Source organism: Streptopelia decaocto, assembly GCF_964273445.1.
Source record: "Streptopelia decaocto genome assembly, chromosome: 13".
NCBI lineage: Eukaryota > Metazoa > Chordata > Aves > Columbiformes > Columbidae > Streptopelia > Streptopelia decaocto.
The window spans coordinates 5,786,562-5,804,289 of NC_138668.1; the positions used below are offsets into that span (position 1 = coordinate 5,786,562).

Here is a 17,728-nt window from a genome sequence, read left to right on the forward strand (position 1 = left end):
AGAGTTTGCCTTAGTCAGGTTGTTACAATCCTGACATCATGTCTTGAAAAGAAGACTGGAAATAAATCTCTAGTAGATAATATCTGTCTGGGGCTGGTGAGGTGCACCGGGCTGCCAGGGCATGAGGAGTTAATGTCTTCAGTGGTCCCTTCCCTAAATTGTTCTTTCTCCTCATTTTGTTTGGTCTCAAACCAGCCGCAGGAGCACATGGCTTCCAAGGAGACCTCGCACCTTCTGCTTGGGCTGCTCAGCCCTTCCTGCTCAGATCACCCAACCTTGGAAAATGGGAGAGCCCGGATTCGGACCAGCCTGAGCTACTCCCCACACTCCAGAGGTGGAGATCAGGTGAGACAGGGTTTCTATGTGATGCAAATTAGGATTTTTTTTTTTTATCACTTTGCTCTTTAAGGTTGCTACCATGGAAAGGTGTGAAAAACATGAGCAAGGTTGCTCTGAAATGTGTCTGAGCCCACAAACCCCTCTCCAGCCCTCACCGATGGTGCTGGGACCCCTAAATAGTCTCCCCTAATGAAAGGTCTCAGCCTGGAATTGATTTGACTCCAGTCACCAGAGCTGCTGCTACTGGGGATTTCATAGGAGTCTGCAAGACCTTTAATCTTTTCCTCTACAAACAGGTCTGTGTAAAACCCAAACCCAAACCATCCCGTGGTGAGGAGCCTCGTGGCACCGGCAGCCATAGCCCTGGGCCCCAGGCCGAGCTCCAGCCAGGAGTTTGTGTTTCATGTCCATATTCCCCAAAGCTTCATCCCTGGAAACCAGAGCTGCTCCCGCCGCTCCCCAGCACTCACTGAAAGCACCTCTGCACCCTGCCCCGGGAAAGATGTGTTGCAGGGACAGGACTTGCTTTTCTTTCCTCATTTGACTTCCTTAACAAGTGATTTTTTGCCTGTGAGCAGCCCCTGCACTCTGCTTCTGCCTTCCGCCCCTCCTGGGGATGCTGCTTCTTGTCATTCTCGTGCAGAATCCCAAACTAAATCCCACCTGTAAAGGAGAAATCCAGAGGAAAACACGCAGCTCTGGTGCCTGAGCATCTCCAGCCCAGGAAATTTCCTGGCTACATTCGGACCCAGCACAAGGCTGAGTGTCTCTGGGTTGAAATATGTAAAAAAAAAACCCAAGAAAATGCAATATTCAGAGAGCAAAGGTTTAAATATTGCACCCAGCAGTTCTCACACAGCATCTCTGTAGCCTTACCAGATGGAATATATATATATATATTTTTATAAACACTCTAGCGAAGGTTGCGATACAGGAATGGGCCATCACGGCATCATTAAAAATCCTCTGTGTCTCTCCCCCATTGCGATTGCAGGCGGCAGTGCCTTCTAGAGCAGCCTGGCCCCCTTTAGCACCATGAAATCGGCAGCTTAACAGGCAGGGCCATGTGTTTGGCAAACCCTTGCCCACACATCCTGGCTGCCAGCACCCTCACCTGCTGTCTGGGGTTTCATTTTGGGGGGAAAAATGAGGATCCTCAGCATCACACTTAATGTTTTATTTCTCCTTCCCCCTGCTGGGTGCCGTCCTGCCCCCACCACACCAGCATTTCTGCCTCAGGTCCCACCGTGGCTCGGGAGGGTTGGGTGTCATCATTGGTCTGGGTGATGCCTGGAGATGCCAGGGAGCATCAATCTGGGGTGTTATCCCTGCTGCCACCCCTGCAGGGAGTTTCCATCTCCCCATTGCTGATGTTCTTTTTTCCCTTGTGCTCACACCTTCTAGGCTTCCCTCTGGTGCTCACCGCTTCCTCGAAGGACCAGAAGGATGAGGTCTTTGGTATATCAGGTCCTGCACAGTCGTGGAGCAACGTATGAGCCCCCTTCTCCAGGTTCAGGCACTAAGAGGTACTCAGGGACATGGTTTAGTGGGACTCGGCAGTGCTGGGTTAATGGTTGGACTCAATGATCTTAAAAATCTTTTGCAACTTAAATGATTCAATGGTGACCTGCCCTCACCCTCTGTCTCTCCAAACTTATGGCTATGGGGACACTGTGAGCATCCCTGGACGATACTACACCTTTGTGAGTGTTTAATTAATCAATTACACCTTCCTGCCTTGTTTCATTTGTCCAGCTCAAAATCTTGCCTGGGGATGAGAAGGGACGTGGCCACCTGTCCAGGGCCACGGCCACCGCAGTCTGTCCGTCCTGCTCCCCGCGGGGCTTTCCCAGTGACCTCAGCCAAACAACATTATATTCTGCTGAGGAACAGTCTGCGTTTGCTGCCTGGCTCTCTGTTCAATCAGTCTGGCAACGGGGACCAAACGCCCCCGGCGTGGCATGGGTGTGATGCACAAGGTCCCTCCCTTGGCCAGAGCATCCCTCTGCTCTCCTACCTGGGGATGGTGGAGGTGGGGAGGGCTCCGGGACAACAGAGATGCAGATGTTTAATTAAACAGCAGGACACTGGAGGGGTCGTTAGTGTTCACAGCTATCGGTGCTGTTTAACCGCGCACACGTTTATTTTCCTTGGCTCTGACAGAGAACTTGTGCTCTGTCAGAGCGCAAAAGTCCTCAAGGACTTTTTATTAAGCAAAAAAAATTTATGAGAGAGGATGAAAATTGTGTTTTACTGTCTGAGGTCTTGGTCAGCGCAGTTTCTTCAGACGCTTTAGTAATTCATCTTGGCAAGGATGGAGAAAATTGCTCCAGTGAAACAAAAAGTTTAAGTTCCCTGTTTGGAGTCGGTTGCATCGGCCGGTTCTGTCCCCGGCATGGACCGGTGCCCGGAGCAACGACCGGCCCCCCGGGGCTTCAAAACAAAAGCGGAACACCTCAGAATTTATGTCCAGTGAAAAATAACGTGTACATGATGTAAAGCATTACTGGGATTTGATGCTAATTTTAGTGGTCACCTTGGCCGCGTTTGAGGAAGTCGCCGGTGCTGCCAAGAGCAAATTTACCTGATGATGAATGAGGAATCGGCGCATAAAGTAAATAAATAGCAGCAACACCTTTTTTTTTTCCTTCTTTTTTGACAGATCGGTGTCATCCAAGGTCACGCATTTGTGCAGTAGGAGAACTACTGCCAGAGCTTAGCTCTTTAGAGTCACGCTTAAGTAAAGAGCAGCATCTTTAAGTGCTGGAGTTAAAAAGAAAGGCTAAAGTAGAGTCTCCCAAAAATTCTGGCCCATTAGTTACATTTTCATGTCAACGTTAATCTTCTTCCCTCCTTGTGCTCAAGCTTGGCAGAAGCTGGCTGTGAACTCCTGCAAATTCCCTGTTTTATTCCTCAAAACTCCCATGCTGGATACCGACCCTCAATATTTGACCTTTTTTCTCCAGTTCATGGAAAAACTGTGCTCTGAGGTGGAGAAAATGGAGGGTTTTTTTTGACAAAATGCAACAAATCTCAACAAGCAGGAAAATCTTTTGTATTCTGTCTCCTCGGCCCCCTCCTGAAGGGACCCCGGTCCCACGGGTGCAGAGGGCAGCGAGTGTCACTGCCTCTCCAGCCTGCTGCTGGTTACTGGAAGGAAAAAAGGCAGGAGGTTCCCCATTAAAAACCGCAAGTTTGCTTTGTGTGTAATACCGACCGTTCTGCAGTTTTGAAAATGGCCTTCAAATGTTTGGGGTTTATTTAATTTTTTATTCCCCCCAAAAAAATGAGGATGCGGAAAGGAGATGTGTAAGGTTACAGAAATAACACACCCTACAAAGGGAGGCGGATGGAGAGTTTACATTAGGTTAAGCAGGAGGGATGGGGTGCCCCCAAATTTATAGCAACCCTCAGAAAAATAAATGGAAGCTCTAATTTTTATTGCCTTGACAGCCAAGTTTGTCTCTAGACCTGCCCAATTTCTTTGGGTTTGAGTCCATCTACCGATGCCCGTTTTTGATGCCAGAAATGCGTCTGCCAACCAAATTTCCCTGGTAATCGTCCTTTGGATTAGTTTGGAAAATTGTATAAGCCCTGGGTTAGCGCTGGCTGCATCTCTTAACCGAGTGCCTAAGGCTTCATGGGGCAAAGACTAAAGAGCTGTGAAATGCAGAGATATAACAGATGTTGACATGTAGTGAAAATACTAGACGCAGGAGCCTTAGACAATAAATCTGAAAAATTAACACGTAGGAGAACGAAAAAAGGAGCAATATGTTTTGGTAATCATTCTGAACTGCTGAACCCTTCTCCTGCAGTTCAAAAATCTCTGGTATTAAGCAGATGTCATTCAAGCGATGATTAACACATTACCGAATTTCTCCAGTCGTTTAATAAAAGTTTTACATAACATGCAGGTAATTGCTTCCAAATGTCAAGGTAACAATGCGAGCCTCTGTGGATGGCATTGTTTCCAGCATCAGGTGAAAACTCCTCTTGTTGCCTCAGCATCAAGCAAAGTCCCAGCTGTTTTTCCCGTCACTCCGCTGAGCACCAGAGGCAAAGAAACAGGCTGGGAAGAGTCAAAACCTTCAATCTGGGAACGGCTTCTTCCCTTCAGATGTCTGTATGGGCAGCAAATGGGCTTTGTGCTCCAAAACTATGGCAAAACTATGTCTTTCTTTTGTGATGTTTCTTTTTTTGCTAAAATCTCGTCGCCGCTGGGTGCAGGGAGGTGATGGCAAGAAGAGAGTGAATGGGCAGGTCTGGGCAGCAGTGGTGGGGGGTTGCTCTTCATAGCCCTTGCTCTGAACCCAACCCACGCTCAAAATCAGGCAAAGATCAGGCAAAAAGTCATCCCAACCAGTCTGTTTGCTGGGGAACTGTCCTGACGGACAGCTGGGGGTATTTGCTTTGCACCGGTGCAGGATCTCACTTGTTACTTCAGTGTTGGTGTGGGAGCGAAGTGTGAGAGTGATGGATGCTCGGGGACAGGGGAGCCCGACAGGCTGCAAACTCTGTGCAGACGTGGAGAATTGCTGGCTAACAGCCTTCAAGGCTGAAAATGAGCTTCCAAAATGATGAGACCTGGAGAACAGGGCACTTTTAAAACAAGCAATTTGTCATGAGACGTATCCTGTATCTGTCAGAGGCCAGCGTGGCTCCATTGGAGGAATCCATGACAAAAATCTAGAGAGGGCTGTAAAATAACGCATGTTGCTGCCATTGTTTTGACATGACATTTCTTTTTAGGAAGTCTTCGGTGATTTTTGCTGCCATGGCAGGTGGTGATGGCTCTCGCCAAGAACACGCAAACTACGCGCCAAGATCATGCAAACTACACGCCAAGAACACGCCAAGAACACGCCAAGAACACGCAAACTACACGCCAAGAACACGCAAACTACACGCCAAGAACACACCAAGAACACACAAAGGACACGAAAACAACACACCAAGAACACACAAACAACACGCCAAGAACACGCAAACAACACGCAACAACATGCCAAGAACACGGAAACAACACGGAAAGAACACGCTCTGAATCCCACCCTTGCTTCCCTGGAGTTGGGGTTTCACGCAGTGGTGGCCACTGCCCTTGGGTGCCCTTGTTGGTGGCCACCTTCATGCCATGGGCTGATGGTGGCCACCATTCGCTGTGGTTGCCTGTGTAGGCTTTCCTGCATCTGGGAAGCTTGGGCATATTCCCAGCACTGCTGCTCACATCAGCTGCTACGAATAGAATGATTTATGGACACATTATTAAAACCATATTTTCAGCCTCAGAGCACGAGGGAACTGGTGGCAACATGCCTATGGAGGATGGGGATGCTCCTCGGACCACCTGGCTCTTCAATGAAGATGAACAGCAACAAGGTTGGGTAACAGGCTTGCCAAAACCACCAGAAATGAGACGCTGGAGCAGGTCTAGCCTTGCTCAGGAGGAATGGATTAGGTAGGAAACATCTCCCACCTCCTCCCGCACTTAACGTCACTCATCAGCTGCTTCTGCTCTCCATCACTGTCAGGCACTGAATTTCTGCACGTGGATGGGCTGCGCAGAGACAGGGGAGATGGTAACACGGTCTGGGGTGAGAGAAGCCAATGCCAACGATGGTGAGTTGATCCACCCATGCACCTTTTGCAGCATATTGGAATTACTGACATGTCCAACCTGGGTGTGCTCAGCATCTGCAGGGCTCTTCTCAGATGAGCTCATCACAGTTTACAGGCAAATATATGAAAAACATTTGCAGGACACCTGCTCCCACACCCTCACACCTTCTTCCTTCACCTCTTTGAACGATGGGCTGCGCTCACTCATCGCCGCTGGGACCTGGTCCTGCTCCTCCGGACCCTTCATCACTCCCGGCCAAGTGGGGTCCTCCTGCGTTTTAAGCAGATGAGAGCACCCTACAGTTGGACTCCTTCATCTTAGAAGTCTTTTCCAACCAAAACAATTCTATGATTTCATGGCCGTACCGGCACAGTGTGCCCCTGCCTGGAGCAGCTGCTGGTACCAGCTCTGCTGGCACACGCTCATGAAAAATTCCTTCCCAGAAAGGGCTGTGGGGCATTGGAACAGGCTGCCCAGGGCAGTGGTGGAGTCACCATCCCTGGACGGGTTGGACAGACAGAGATGAGGTTCTCAGGGACATAGGGCACTGCCAGGCCTGGGGTGATGGTTGGACTCAGTGATCTTGAGGGTCTTTTCCAACCAAAATGATTCTGTGATTCTGTGATACTAAGATCTGACACACGAAGGGACATGTGCCCACGCACAGCCCTGGGATGGCAGTGGGCGATGTCATTAGGAGGAAGAGAATGGGACAGCAGTATTGTCACTGGATTTCCAAGCCTGGAAATAATTTTGAAAAAATTTATTTTCTTTTTTTAACAGGAGCATTTAATCTTTTTTTTTTTTTCAGCATGTCCACATCACCTTTTATCATGAGTGAAACTCCAGCTGTTTTTTGACCTTGTTTTGTGGCTTCGTGAAGACATAAATCTACGGATCTTGGTTCCTGTGTGTCCTTAGGGGACTCCTAGAGATATCAGTGTGCTCTAGTGAAAATGGCTGTTTGCTCTCCAGCTCCGGTGCTTTACAGCCCACCAGAACAAACCCACCAGAACAAACCCCGCTTGTCTACCCTCTGGTCCAAAGTCCCCAAGTTCAGAGATGTGAGGACACACCAGATGGGCCAGCACAGCCTGGTGATGGGAGCCAGGCTGGAGAAAGCTCCTGGATGGAGATGGCTGATTTGCTACTTTGAACTTGTTGAGATTTTTTTATCGCTAATTTGTGTGGTAGGGCAAGAGGCATGTGAGCATCTACCTGTCCGTGGGCTGCAGAAGGGAGGTGACTCTTCCAAAGGCCACCACCAAGCAGCTGGGAGAGAGCAGGGCTGTGAAACAGCCTGGCAGGAGGGCTTGAAATTGCTCGATGTCTCTGTGCTGAAAAGCAATACCTGCTGAGATTAAACCCTTCGGCCTCCTTCCCCCTGTCTCCAAGGCAAACATAGACAGTTCTATTCATACCCACAAGAAATACATATTTCAGCATTCTCTTCTTTTTGTGTGTGCTTTGTTTTATCTAGCGCCATGGAGCTTGGATGTCTTTTTCATCTCACATTGTGCTTTTGGATGCAGCCGCTTTTATTCAGCGCTCTTGCTGCCTTCATAAAGAATAACAGCGGCTGCTGTTGTTCTTTCCCCTGGAGCTTGGGCTGCTGTAAACCAAAGGGAAACTTTCTTGCTGGAAGAGGGAGAGGGCAGGTGGGATGCTGCCGTATCCATTTCCACACCAGAGCTGCAGCCCTGCTCTTCTCAGGCCTTCATGGAGAGCAACAAATTGCCCTATAAAAATTCTTTTTGTGACTTATTCTAAGGAGACAGGCCCGACTTGTAAACTTGGGACTAAGATTTCCTACTTCTGAAATGGACAGCAAAGTCCAAGATAGAAGCTGTGGCACTGAAATCTAATGGGAATCTTCAGATTCTGTCTCTCTCCCTCCCTAAATCGGCATCTGAAACCTCCTTTTCCTGGCTGTGGAAAGCCCATTTTGTGGGCTTAGCTAAGCCCTCGTCTCACATGGCCTCTCAGCAACTGTCACAAAGGAGAAAGCCTTGCAAGGACATTTCTGCTTGTCTTGCAGTTAAAGAGGGACAAGAGCTGCTGGCCCCAGTGACAGACTTCACGGATGTGGTCCAGCCTCACCTGCATCTTCCCATGAAGGTAATTTGGAGTGAGGATGGGAGTGGCTGCCTTTCCATATCCAGGTTGAAGTCACACTAGATGGGCACCCAAGATGCACCAGCCTGTCCTGAGGTATCATCCATCCAGCTGTCAATGTCTGTGCTGCTCACATCTGTGCTTCCCCCTGCTGATGCCATGAGCTCCATGGTGTGGCCCACAGACAAGTACAGCCGTGGTTTCAGCTCCGCAGGTCACCAGCTGCTGATAGATCACTTTTCTGGAGGTCGATTGCTTCCTGTTTGCCATTCAAAATGCCTGAGCTGCCAACATGGAATGGCTCTGCTGGACACCGGCAAGAGGTCCCATCCATGGCCAGGCTTGAGACACTCTGAAAAACAGTAAGAAAATAAGGATCCCACATTCAGACCAAGAGAAGGGAAAGGCTGGGGGGCACCTGGCACTCCTTCTTCCCATTCTTTCCTGCGTCAGCCTTGCTGTGTGCCTGGCGGGGGACAATGTTCAGGACAATGTGTGTTTGGGGCTGTCTAAGATGCAATGGATGCATAAGTCTGAATTATATAGAATCCTCCCGTTATTTCCACCTTAAATATACATTTCCTCATGCAGAAACCTTTCAGCCCTTGTTCCCAACCATCCAGCTTGAATTATCTCCCAAACCAGGTGCTACAAACCGCACCATACTTTCCCTGTCAGGCCTATTTACCATGGTGGTTTCCAAAGACCATGAGTGATGCCGGAAGAACATCTTGTGGTGGTATGTCGCCCTTGAACCCTGAGTTGGGAATCGGGGTTTTAAGGCATTTAAAATCTATATCTGAAATGTGAGACTTGTTGTCATGCTCTGACCTGAGAGATGTTTTAAACCAGGGTGGCTGCACGAGTTAACCAGAGCAGCACCCAAAACCACCCTTCTCACCTCTAAGATCTGCCCCTTCATGCCCAGGTAAATACCAAAACCTTGGGTTTTTTTGAAGCGGATTGGCCTCCCTTTGCCTTTGGCTGCATGTCTGCCCAAAAGTGGGACTGAGGCTGCTCTGACTCTTGTTTTCTGGTTGCAAAGGGCCAGGTGAGGGATGGCTGGTACCATCCCAGCTAACGAGCTGAAAATCTGACCCCCGGGATGGAGGAGGTGGGATGGGCAGTGTTGGGAACAGCATCTCTTTGGCCTCATCCGTCTCTTCAGCTGCGCAGCCCACCGAAGACAAATGAACTGGAGGAAGCGTTTCCTCTGCCGAAGGCTCACACCCGGGAGGTTGCTCTTCACAGTAGAGGTCAAGAGTTGAAAAGTGAAGAAGAAAGGAAAACAGATAGGAAGATCCATCTTCCCTTAGAAAATCCCCAGAGCGGGGGGCATTTGGAAGTCATTTTTCACTGTGCTGAGAGCTGTTTCTGGCCCTTCAGCAGACACAATTCTCTTCTCAAACATCACAGTTTGGAACGGGGGAAGCACTTTCCCTCCATCCTCATGGGTTCTGGAAAAGGAACATTATCCTGGGTGCAAGACCTTCCTCCAAGGCCAAGGTTTGGGCTTTGGTACAAGGTGGAGCCCATGGCACATGAAAAATTGCTCTGTTCCTCAGCATGCCAACATTTTAAATGCATTAGGGCTGAGATGCAAAAAGGAATGAGTGGCTTGGATTTGCAGGAATTAACACACAGCTTAAGAGGAATGGCTTTTAAGGGAGAAAACCCATGCAGCAAGAGGAAGGAGAAATTCAGCATGGTTAAAGGAAATCTGAACAAAATTCCTTTCTGGAAGGAATTCAAGAAAATTATTTTCCCTCTGTATTTCTGTCTGTCTTCTTCTGGCTTATAAAAACACCTTGGCTCAGATATTACATCAACTCTGCCTTTTATTAAAAACCCCTGTTCCGTTTTTACAGATTTCATGCTGTTACAAGAAAGCAAAATTTTATGACCAGAAGCTGAAATTAGGAAGGAAACTTTGTTGTTGTTGTTGTCGTGGGTTGGATTTTGTTGGTAGTCATGAGGGTTTGTTTATTTTTGCTTTTTCTAAAGCACAGCCAATGTCTCCGGGTCTCTGTACTCTGGGATTTTTGGGGGATGCTTGTTCCAAACAAGTGCTGATGTGGGGGGAGCAGAGCCCTGGATGGAGCAAGGCGATGGGTGCCAACTTCCCTCCACTGCTGTGGGTGCCTTTGAGGGTTTTCATGGCTATTTCCGAATGGGATGTATGCATGGGAGAGCAAATGCATTTCATCGCATGGGACAGGTCCTGGGTGTTCGGCCTGAAACAGTCTCGTGATGTGAGCAACGTCTCTGTACAAAAGCACAAGCTTGTCCCTCCTCTCAGCCTCCCCTGCAAATCCAGATTGGATGGATGGTGGTTTAGTTGGAACTTGTGTTCAACACCAGCTGCTTGTTGGCTGAGTAGTGCCCGCAGACTTTAGGTTTTTGCCATCTCTCACTTTACATGTGATACTTGTGTTTTTCCATTAATTCCTCCCTCCCCTGCTAAAAAAAAAAAAATAGATGGAAAAGCGAAAAATGTTTTAAAAAGGTCCTTCCTTGTTGGGTGAGCTATAGTGAGCCTTAGCAGTTACTACATCTGGAGGTGTTGCATGGAGTTAGATGGAAGTTAGAGATATGAATTACAGTTTTGGCTTCTTGTGGGACCTGGGCAAGGCAGTTTTGCATCTCCAGGATCTGTCCCTGCAGCCTCTGTTGCTCCCCAGCCCTTGGGACAGATTCAGAGACCCCATGGCTTGTGGGAACAGCAACATGGGGCCACCCCAGCCAGCCTGGGGACCTCTCCCTGCACAGTTTCTGCCGCAGCACCCGGGGATGGAGCAGCCAGGGGACATCTCAGGGGACTTAGGCCATGGAGCTCCTTTCCCCGCACTGGGAGCAGAGCTGGGCTCCTGCCCAGAGACACCGGCCATGGTGGGATGGGGGATGTAGGTCAAGCCCCACAGCCCCTCTGTTTCCTTCCAGCCCAACCGTGTGTGCAACCTACTTCTGCCCTTGGAAGATTTACGAAGCAGCCGTAAGTATTTCACCAGCTCTTTATTAATAACGCAGCAATAAAAAAGGTGCAGCCTTTCTTTTCCAAGGACTCGCAGAGCCCTTAGTAATCCAAGGAGGGATTTGGCTCCCCCCAATAGATAGTTTTCTGGTGGCCACGCTTTACAGCCCCTTTGTTCGAGCGGGGCTGTTCCCCCATCATCAAAGTGCGAATTGAGGCTCCGTGATGGGCTCGTCCATAAATCTCTCCCCTCTAATCCTTTCCTTTCTACCATTTGCAAACTGGGGGAGGAAGGGGGTGGACAGGACTAAGCAGGACAAAGCTTTAACCCTTTGTGCTTTTGGGCATCTTCTCCTTCTGAGCAGAAGATGACGATGTGTGGAAGGAGGGCTGGTCCACAGCAGCCTTTTAGAAGCAGGTAGTTATATTCAGCAATTAAAGCCCAAATGACAGCTTAAGGAGCGCCTTTGGAAGTTTAAGTCTGCCACTGTATAGAAGAAATAAATCTGGCTGCATTACAATCATTTCAAACTCCTTAAGCAATAAATGCAGAACTCTGCTCTTATGCATCCATTACATGGGTAATGTTGCTTTGCTCCCCGCTTGGTTTCCAGGACTGGGATGCCAGATGCCAGCCCAAAATTTGGAGCCAAATCAAAACTGCGGAGATCACAGGTCTGTGATAGGAGATGGGGTGATCCCAAATCTTGTTTTGCTCTGTGGCTGGTAATATGTCAGGCTCCTGAAAGAGGTGTTGCATCCCAGCTGATCATCATGAGGAGGTGATGGGGGAACTGGGTCAAGAACAAGAGGCAAGATGCTGATTTTGGTCTTTGGGTGTTTGTGCAAACACCTTCGTCAAGGCCAAGTTTTACTAGACCAGACTGACGCTGTCATGTTGTGACATCAAGCGGTTTCTTGGTTGTGAGTGGGCTTTTATTGTCCCACTGGAGGTGGGGAGCAGGTCCAAGGTCCATTGTGGTCACTGGAGGTTCACCCAGAGAACCTGGGAGCAGAACTTGTGGGGCATTCGATCTCCTAAACCTGGGTTTCCAACCCCTGCTGGCCCCAGTACCTTCAATCTGCCTACGATGCGACATCTCCATCCCAAAGAGAGCCAGGAGTGAGCCTGGGCCAGGAGGAGCTGCCTCCTTCCCCCTGCACACATCTCCATTCCTTACACATTGCAAAGGATGAAAAATGAACTTTGTGTCCATTTTATCATAAAAGATCCTGGGCTTTTTAAGCCCAGCTTTATAAACAGTGATGAAAGGTCCTGCAACGGGCAGAGGTCTGCTTTTGGAATTGAACAAATTGTCGTTTTATGGTTCCCGTGTGTGGGGGGTGCTGTAAATCTCCAAGCATTTAATGCATCTGTTCTTTTCCAGCCATGCTACCAGCAAGGAGGAGAGGGAGAAATATCTGACATTTCCTGACATCGGCTGCTCTCACAGCCCCCGGGAGTTCCTCAGGAAAGTTTTTAAAGTAATATTTATGGATGATCATGGTGAATCAGGCCCTAAAAGGTACAGAGAAAGGACTGTTGTTCATTAACATTTGGAAACTGTGCACTGAGGATTTCCCTGTGGAGGGGCAAAAGAAATGGAGTGAAAGTGAAATAGCTTTCGAGTTAATCCAGATCTTTTTTAACATTATTGTTGTTGGTAAAAATCAGAACCTTATTTTGGATGAAGAAAAAAAATAAATTAGAAGTACATTTTTGGGATGGTTTTCCTCAAAATGGTTTTCTTTCCAAAATTCCACAATGAGTGCCCTAGCAAAGATATTTGTTCTTACTGACATGTGGATACGTGGTTGAGTTTTGGTCTTTGTCCATACACATCGCTGTACTAAAACAACAATATATCTGCTCCAGGTAATAACCTAGAAATGACTTCAGTTAGGTGGTTTTTCCTGAAGGTGGCTTCCTCATTGCCGCAAACCATTTAGTTTCAATTTGATAAAAGTGTTCTTAAAGCTTTGCGCTCACAACAGCTTTCACGTGATGTGCTCCACGTTCAACCTCCCCATCTCAGTAAATACCAGATCTTTCACCGAGACTTGAAAAATCCCTCAGCGGTTACTCAGTATTAATTACTCGAGTTTTATGAATAGGAAAGCTGAGCAGAGGAGGAGGGATGGTTTGGTAGAGTGCGAGTGGAATCACATCCCAGGGTTTCGACTTTCAGTGCATTTTCCGAAGGGCAACACGAGTGCCCTTGTGAATCAGTTAAAAGCCTCCTATAAGACTTCACTGATAATACCAGCTCCCTTGGGGTGAGCCGGGGTTTGTCCTTCAACGTGTGTATGTAAAGTAGCTTTGGAACAGATTTATTCAAATGAATGCATGGAGAAGATAAGGCCACACGTGTGCTTTGAGCTGGCTGCTCCTTTCAGTGTGATGTCTTGAAGTTTATCTGAGTGTGCCCGAGATGAGAATTAGCCAGAGAAAGAGAAAAGTAGGATATATTGGCAAAACGACATCCAGCTTCCTCTGTAATCCCCAGAGTTTGAATTTCTTGGGACTTTTGCTGTGATTTTGCATGCCCCGCTTCCTGAAGGAACCACCAGGCTCCTGCAGCTCCCAGCACCCCCCCACGTAGGGACGGCATTTCCTTGGGGTCTTCCAGCCATGGTGTTGGGCAGGTGGACCCAAGCTGATGATGGATGGGGTGCATGGGGTACACAGGGCCTTTGGGTCCAGCGCTGCAACAACAGGATCAGCAGCAGCCACGGCTTATTGGTGTCGGTGAACCTACACCATGCTGGGCTGCCCATCCCAGGAGATGGGATGGGAGGGCAGAGCCTGCCCCCAAAACTGTTGGTGTCTCTCCATAAGCATGGGAGGGTTTCGATGTGCGGATGCAGAGCTGTGCATATCCACACCAGCTCCAGGAATGGTTTCCAGGGAGCAGCAGCAGCTGGTCCACTCCTCGTTTTAAGAGGTGATGTGCCTAATAAATGCAAAACGCTGGGAACAACCAGGTAGTAAAAAGAAGGTGCTTCCTTCTTCTCCTAAGACATCCCACCTTCACAGTGCGCGGCGGAGCTCTGGTACCTCTGGTTCTTCTGTGCAGGGGTGATCCGCAGCCAGGAGGACCCACTTGCAAACGTTCATCCACAAGGAAAACCCTCCAGCGAGTAACTGCTCTCAGTTCAGCTCCTCTGCTGAACTCTGTGTGTGCTTGGCACAAGGCAGGAGGTGAAGAGCAAACCTCTCCTCCAAGTGCCTGTGATATCGGGGCCCCTGAGAGGCAGCAGGCAAGAAAACGATGATTTTTTGACTGACGTGCTGAGCTGCAGCTGCTCTACCCCATCCTCTCGGGAGCGGGACGAGGACAGGGGCACAAAGCCACGATGACTTCAGCAGCAGCACGAGGGAAGGCTGGTGTCCAGCTGGTCCTTGCGAAACAGCGTGCTGGGCTGTGGGCACCCGGCCCAGCCCCACATGCACCTCACTTGGGTCACTTATAACCCAACACTGGGTTGGTACCACAGACATTGGAAAAGGTTTGGTTTTGTTTTATTTTTTTTTTTGCTTTTCATTGACTTCATGAATCCAAGACACTGCCAATTATCGACCATTCGTGGCACTGAAAATGTCACCGCCTCCCTCCCAAATGGAAATGGAGTTAAAGGTCCCCTTGCTGTCCCTGTCCCACAGCGGGGCTGAGATTGGCCGTTTAGGATGCGGCCAAGGCCACCCTGCTCCTTCCTCTGCTCAGCTCAATTGGCTTTGCAATTTAGGACGTTGACCTTGTGATCCTGCACCCAGCACATGCAGCGGGACCTGGGGACAGTTCTGGTGGGGACCCTGCTTGAGCTGTTCCTTGGATTTGTCACTGCACCTCAGGAACTGTTGGGGACAGCGGTGTTTGCTCTGCAGTGGTCTGGATTCAACCCGAGTGCTCTAACTCTTCGCTCATGCCTCCCGTGTGTTTCCAACATCTCTGTTAAAAAAGAAACCTCCATCTCTCCCCCTCGCTTCCTTTTTGCTGAGACTCTCCTTGGAACTTGCATAAATCTTGCCCAAAAATAACACTGGCCACTCTCCCAGCTGTGGGCGTCTTGACTTCTGCGCAGGGAAGGGAAGGCTGCGATCCGAGTTGTTTCATGGCAGATTCGGTCAGCTCTGGCACTCCTCCATCCTCGCCGGTACCAAATTTACAAGGTTCCTCTTTCCAGCTTTTCACTCTTCTCCTGGTCTTACCTCTCGCCTCTCTGAGGCCTCGTCTCTGGAGAGCCGCGGTGTTTTCTTGGCACAGCCGCCTGCGAAACGTGGCACGGACAAACCAATAAAAGTCGCCAATAAACCCGGTGAATTTTCTTTCCTTTGCTGCAAGTGGCCAAGGCAGCGCTGCTTCCTTTGGGATGACATTAAAATGCAGCACAGAGGATGAGACTCGGATCCTTTTCTGTTTGTTTCCCGGCCAATGTATGATTTTTCCACCAGTGCGAAAAGAGTTCTGAGAATTTTTTTTTAAAAAGAAAAATACTTATAGAACCACCGCAGGTGCTGGCGGCCGCAGCCCAGGGTTGTTACTGTGTTAACCAGTCCCTGTGTCAGTGGTGGGGATCAAAACTGGAGTGAAAACCAAGGGCCTGATGCCCACCTAGTGCAAATTGATCAAACTCTTCTGATTTTAATGAGCTTGACATCTGCAGGTCACCTGTGCTGGTAGCGCCCTAGCAGGAGGCATTATAAGGAGAAGGACAAGTTGTTCCCCTTGAAATTCTTCCACTTTCTCCATGTGGAGAGGAAGGACATGGCGAGGGAGCTGAGCCCTGGCTGATCCATGTGCGACCTTTGAGATGAGGAGCTGGCTTGTCTCTCTGCGAGCGGGGATTATCTTCCTATCCGAGTAGGGTAAATCAGGAGTACTGAAGTGGTGGGAACTCCAACTCCAGCTCAAGACCCAATGACCCCCCCATTGACAACGATGACTTGTGTTCCTTCAGCAGAAAACCTGCTTTTCTATCTCCCGTGGTTGGTGGTGCTCGTGGTGGGACGCAGGGCCTGTCCCCCCTTTGGAGCCCAGACAGCTCCTCCCTGGGCCAGCCCTTTGTCCGGGTCCAGTCCTGGCCTTTCTGCTCTGTATTAATTTAAGATGCTGTGAAGTGCGAGGCGTGGGGGCGGGGGATGCTGTCTAAAACTTGTTCAGAGCCTTTGCTGGATAAATCCCCATGGAATTTAATTTAAACGAGCTGACACCAGTATGAATCACGCCGGCATTACCAGCTCTTGAACACTTCCTACCAACTGCCTGCAGGGCTTTTGCTTTTTAAAGTGAAGACTAAAAGCATCTAAAACCATTCAAGACCTCTGTCCTCAAAGAATACTTTTTTTTTTTCCCCTGCTTTTCACTGTAGGAAGAAACAACATCTGCTATAAAAATCTGCTGGCCAGGGGCAGTGGGAGCGGATACCACTTATCGCAGTTTGGCTATTCGTTCCCAGCAGAAAATGGCTCAGCCCGGGCCCCGTGATTGCAGCAAACACCAACGCGGTGTCTCGTCTGTCTGCAGGCTGCACAGATTCGATGCACACAGAGGATGGAGAGCCAGGGAAAAAAGCAAGGACGGAGAAAATTGGATGGGAAAATGGAAGGAAATGAAAGAAAGACTTCCAGGAAAGGAAAGGAGACAACACTGTATTTACAAATGTGTACCTAGGCTTAAGTGAAGCCTCCTAAATGCTGCTGGGACACAAAGTCAGGCTGGTTTATAGTAAAGCAAAGTCTGTGAGGTAGTGTGGCTGTTCCCGGGCTTCAGCTGAAGAGTGACATCTCTGAAGAGGCAGGGAAGTGGTCAGGAGTAAGCATGAAACATGTAAGATTGCAGAATTCAAAAGGATAAACATTATTTGATACCTTATTTATAGGGCACCACAGGGGAAAGGTAAAGGTTTCAGTAAAGAAAGAAGCACTTTAATTTTATCTGGAGATTTTCCAACAATAAAATCTAATCCATCATTCTCTCTGTGTGACTGCTCTTAATGAAAATTTAGAGGCTGTGACTGAAATTTAGAATTCACAGGGGATACTATTAGGAAGATGTCTAGCAGCTATGCAAAACCTGTTATATCATAGCCCCTGCCAAAGGCCGGGGAAGAGTGGAGTGTGAAGCGGACAGCTTTGAATTTGGCGTGCTGAGGCTCCGCCGCGCTGAGCTTTCCTGTCCCGGGTGGCAGCGGCCGGACCCGCGGAACTGGCGTGGGACGTTCATCCCACGGGATGCCCCCCAGGATCAGCTCACTGGGCGACAGCCGGGCCCTGGCAACGGCAGCCACGGCATTGATTTCAAAAGAGACAAGATTTGGCCCATTGACGTTTACTTTTTACCCAAAGCACCTTGTTCACCCCACATTAGTCCTTCTGTGGTGACGAGGGCTGTAGATCTCTAATGCAATGTTTCCTTCCCAGATTTATTGATAGCAGTTAAAAGCTTTCCAAAAATAAGAGAAAACAAAACTATTTTCTGCATGCTCTTCTCTTCCAAGGCCGAGCAGAGACCCTGCGGCGATGGCAGGGCTGTCAGACACCACCATGGGCAGGACATCCTGCTGTATGCCGTCCTCGGCCTGTCACCAAGACCAGGACAGTGCTGTCCTCGGCGTGTCACTGACATCAGGACCACGCCGTCCTCAGGATGTCACCAACACCGGGACTGTGCCACTCAGCAAGA

General features: G+C 49.0%; 1 protein-coding gene across 1 annotated transcript; it reads left to right on the plus strand.

Annotated features, from left to right (window-relative positions):
* Positions 1–5,344: 5,344 nt before the first annotated feature.
* On the plus strand, positions 5,345–12,751 carry LOC309445542 (uncharacterized protein). The gene is made up of 5 exons (XM_082064445.1): positions 5,345–5,958; positions 6,099–6,218; positions 11,015–11,066; positions 11,660–11,720; positions 12,434–12,751. Exons 1-5 carry the CDS (start codon positions 5,947–5,949, stop codon positions 12,597–12,599), a joined length of 411 nt encoding a protein of 136 aa, XP_081920571.1. The 5' UTR covers positions 5,345–5,946; the 3' UTR covers positions 12,600–12,751.
* The last annotated feature ends 4,977 nt before the right edge of the window (positions 12,752–17,728 follow it).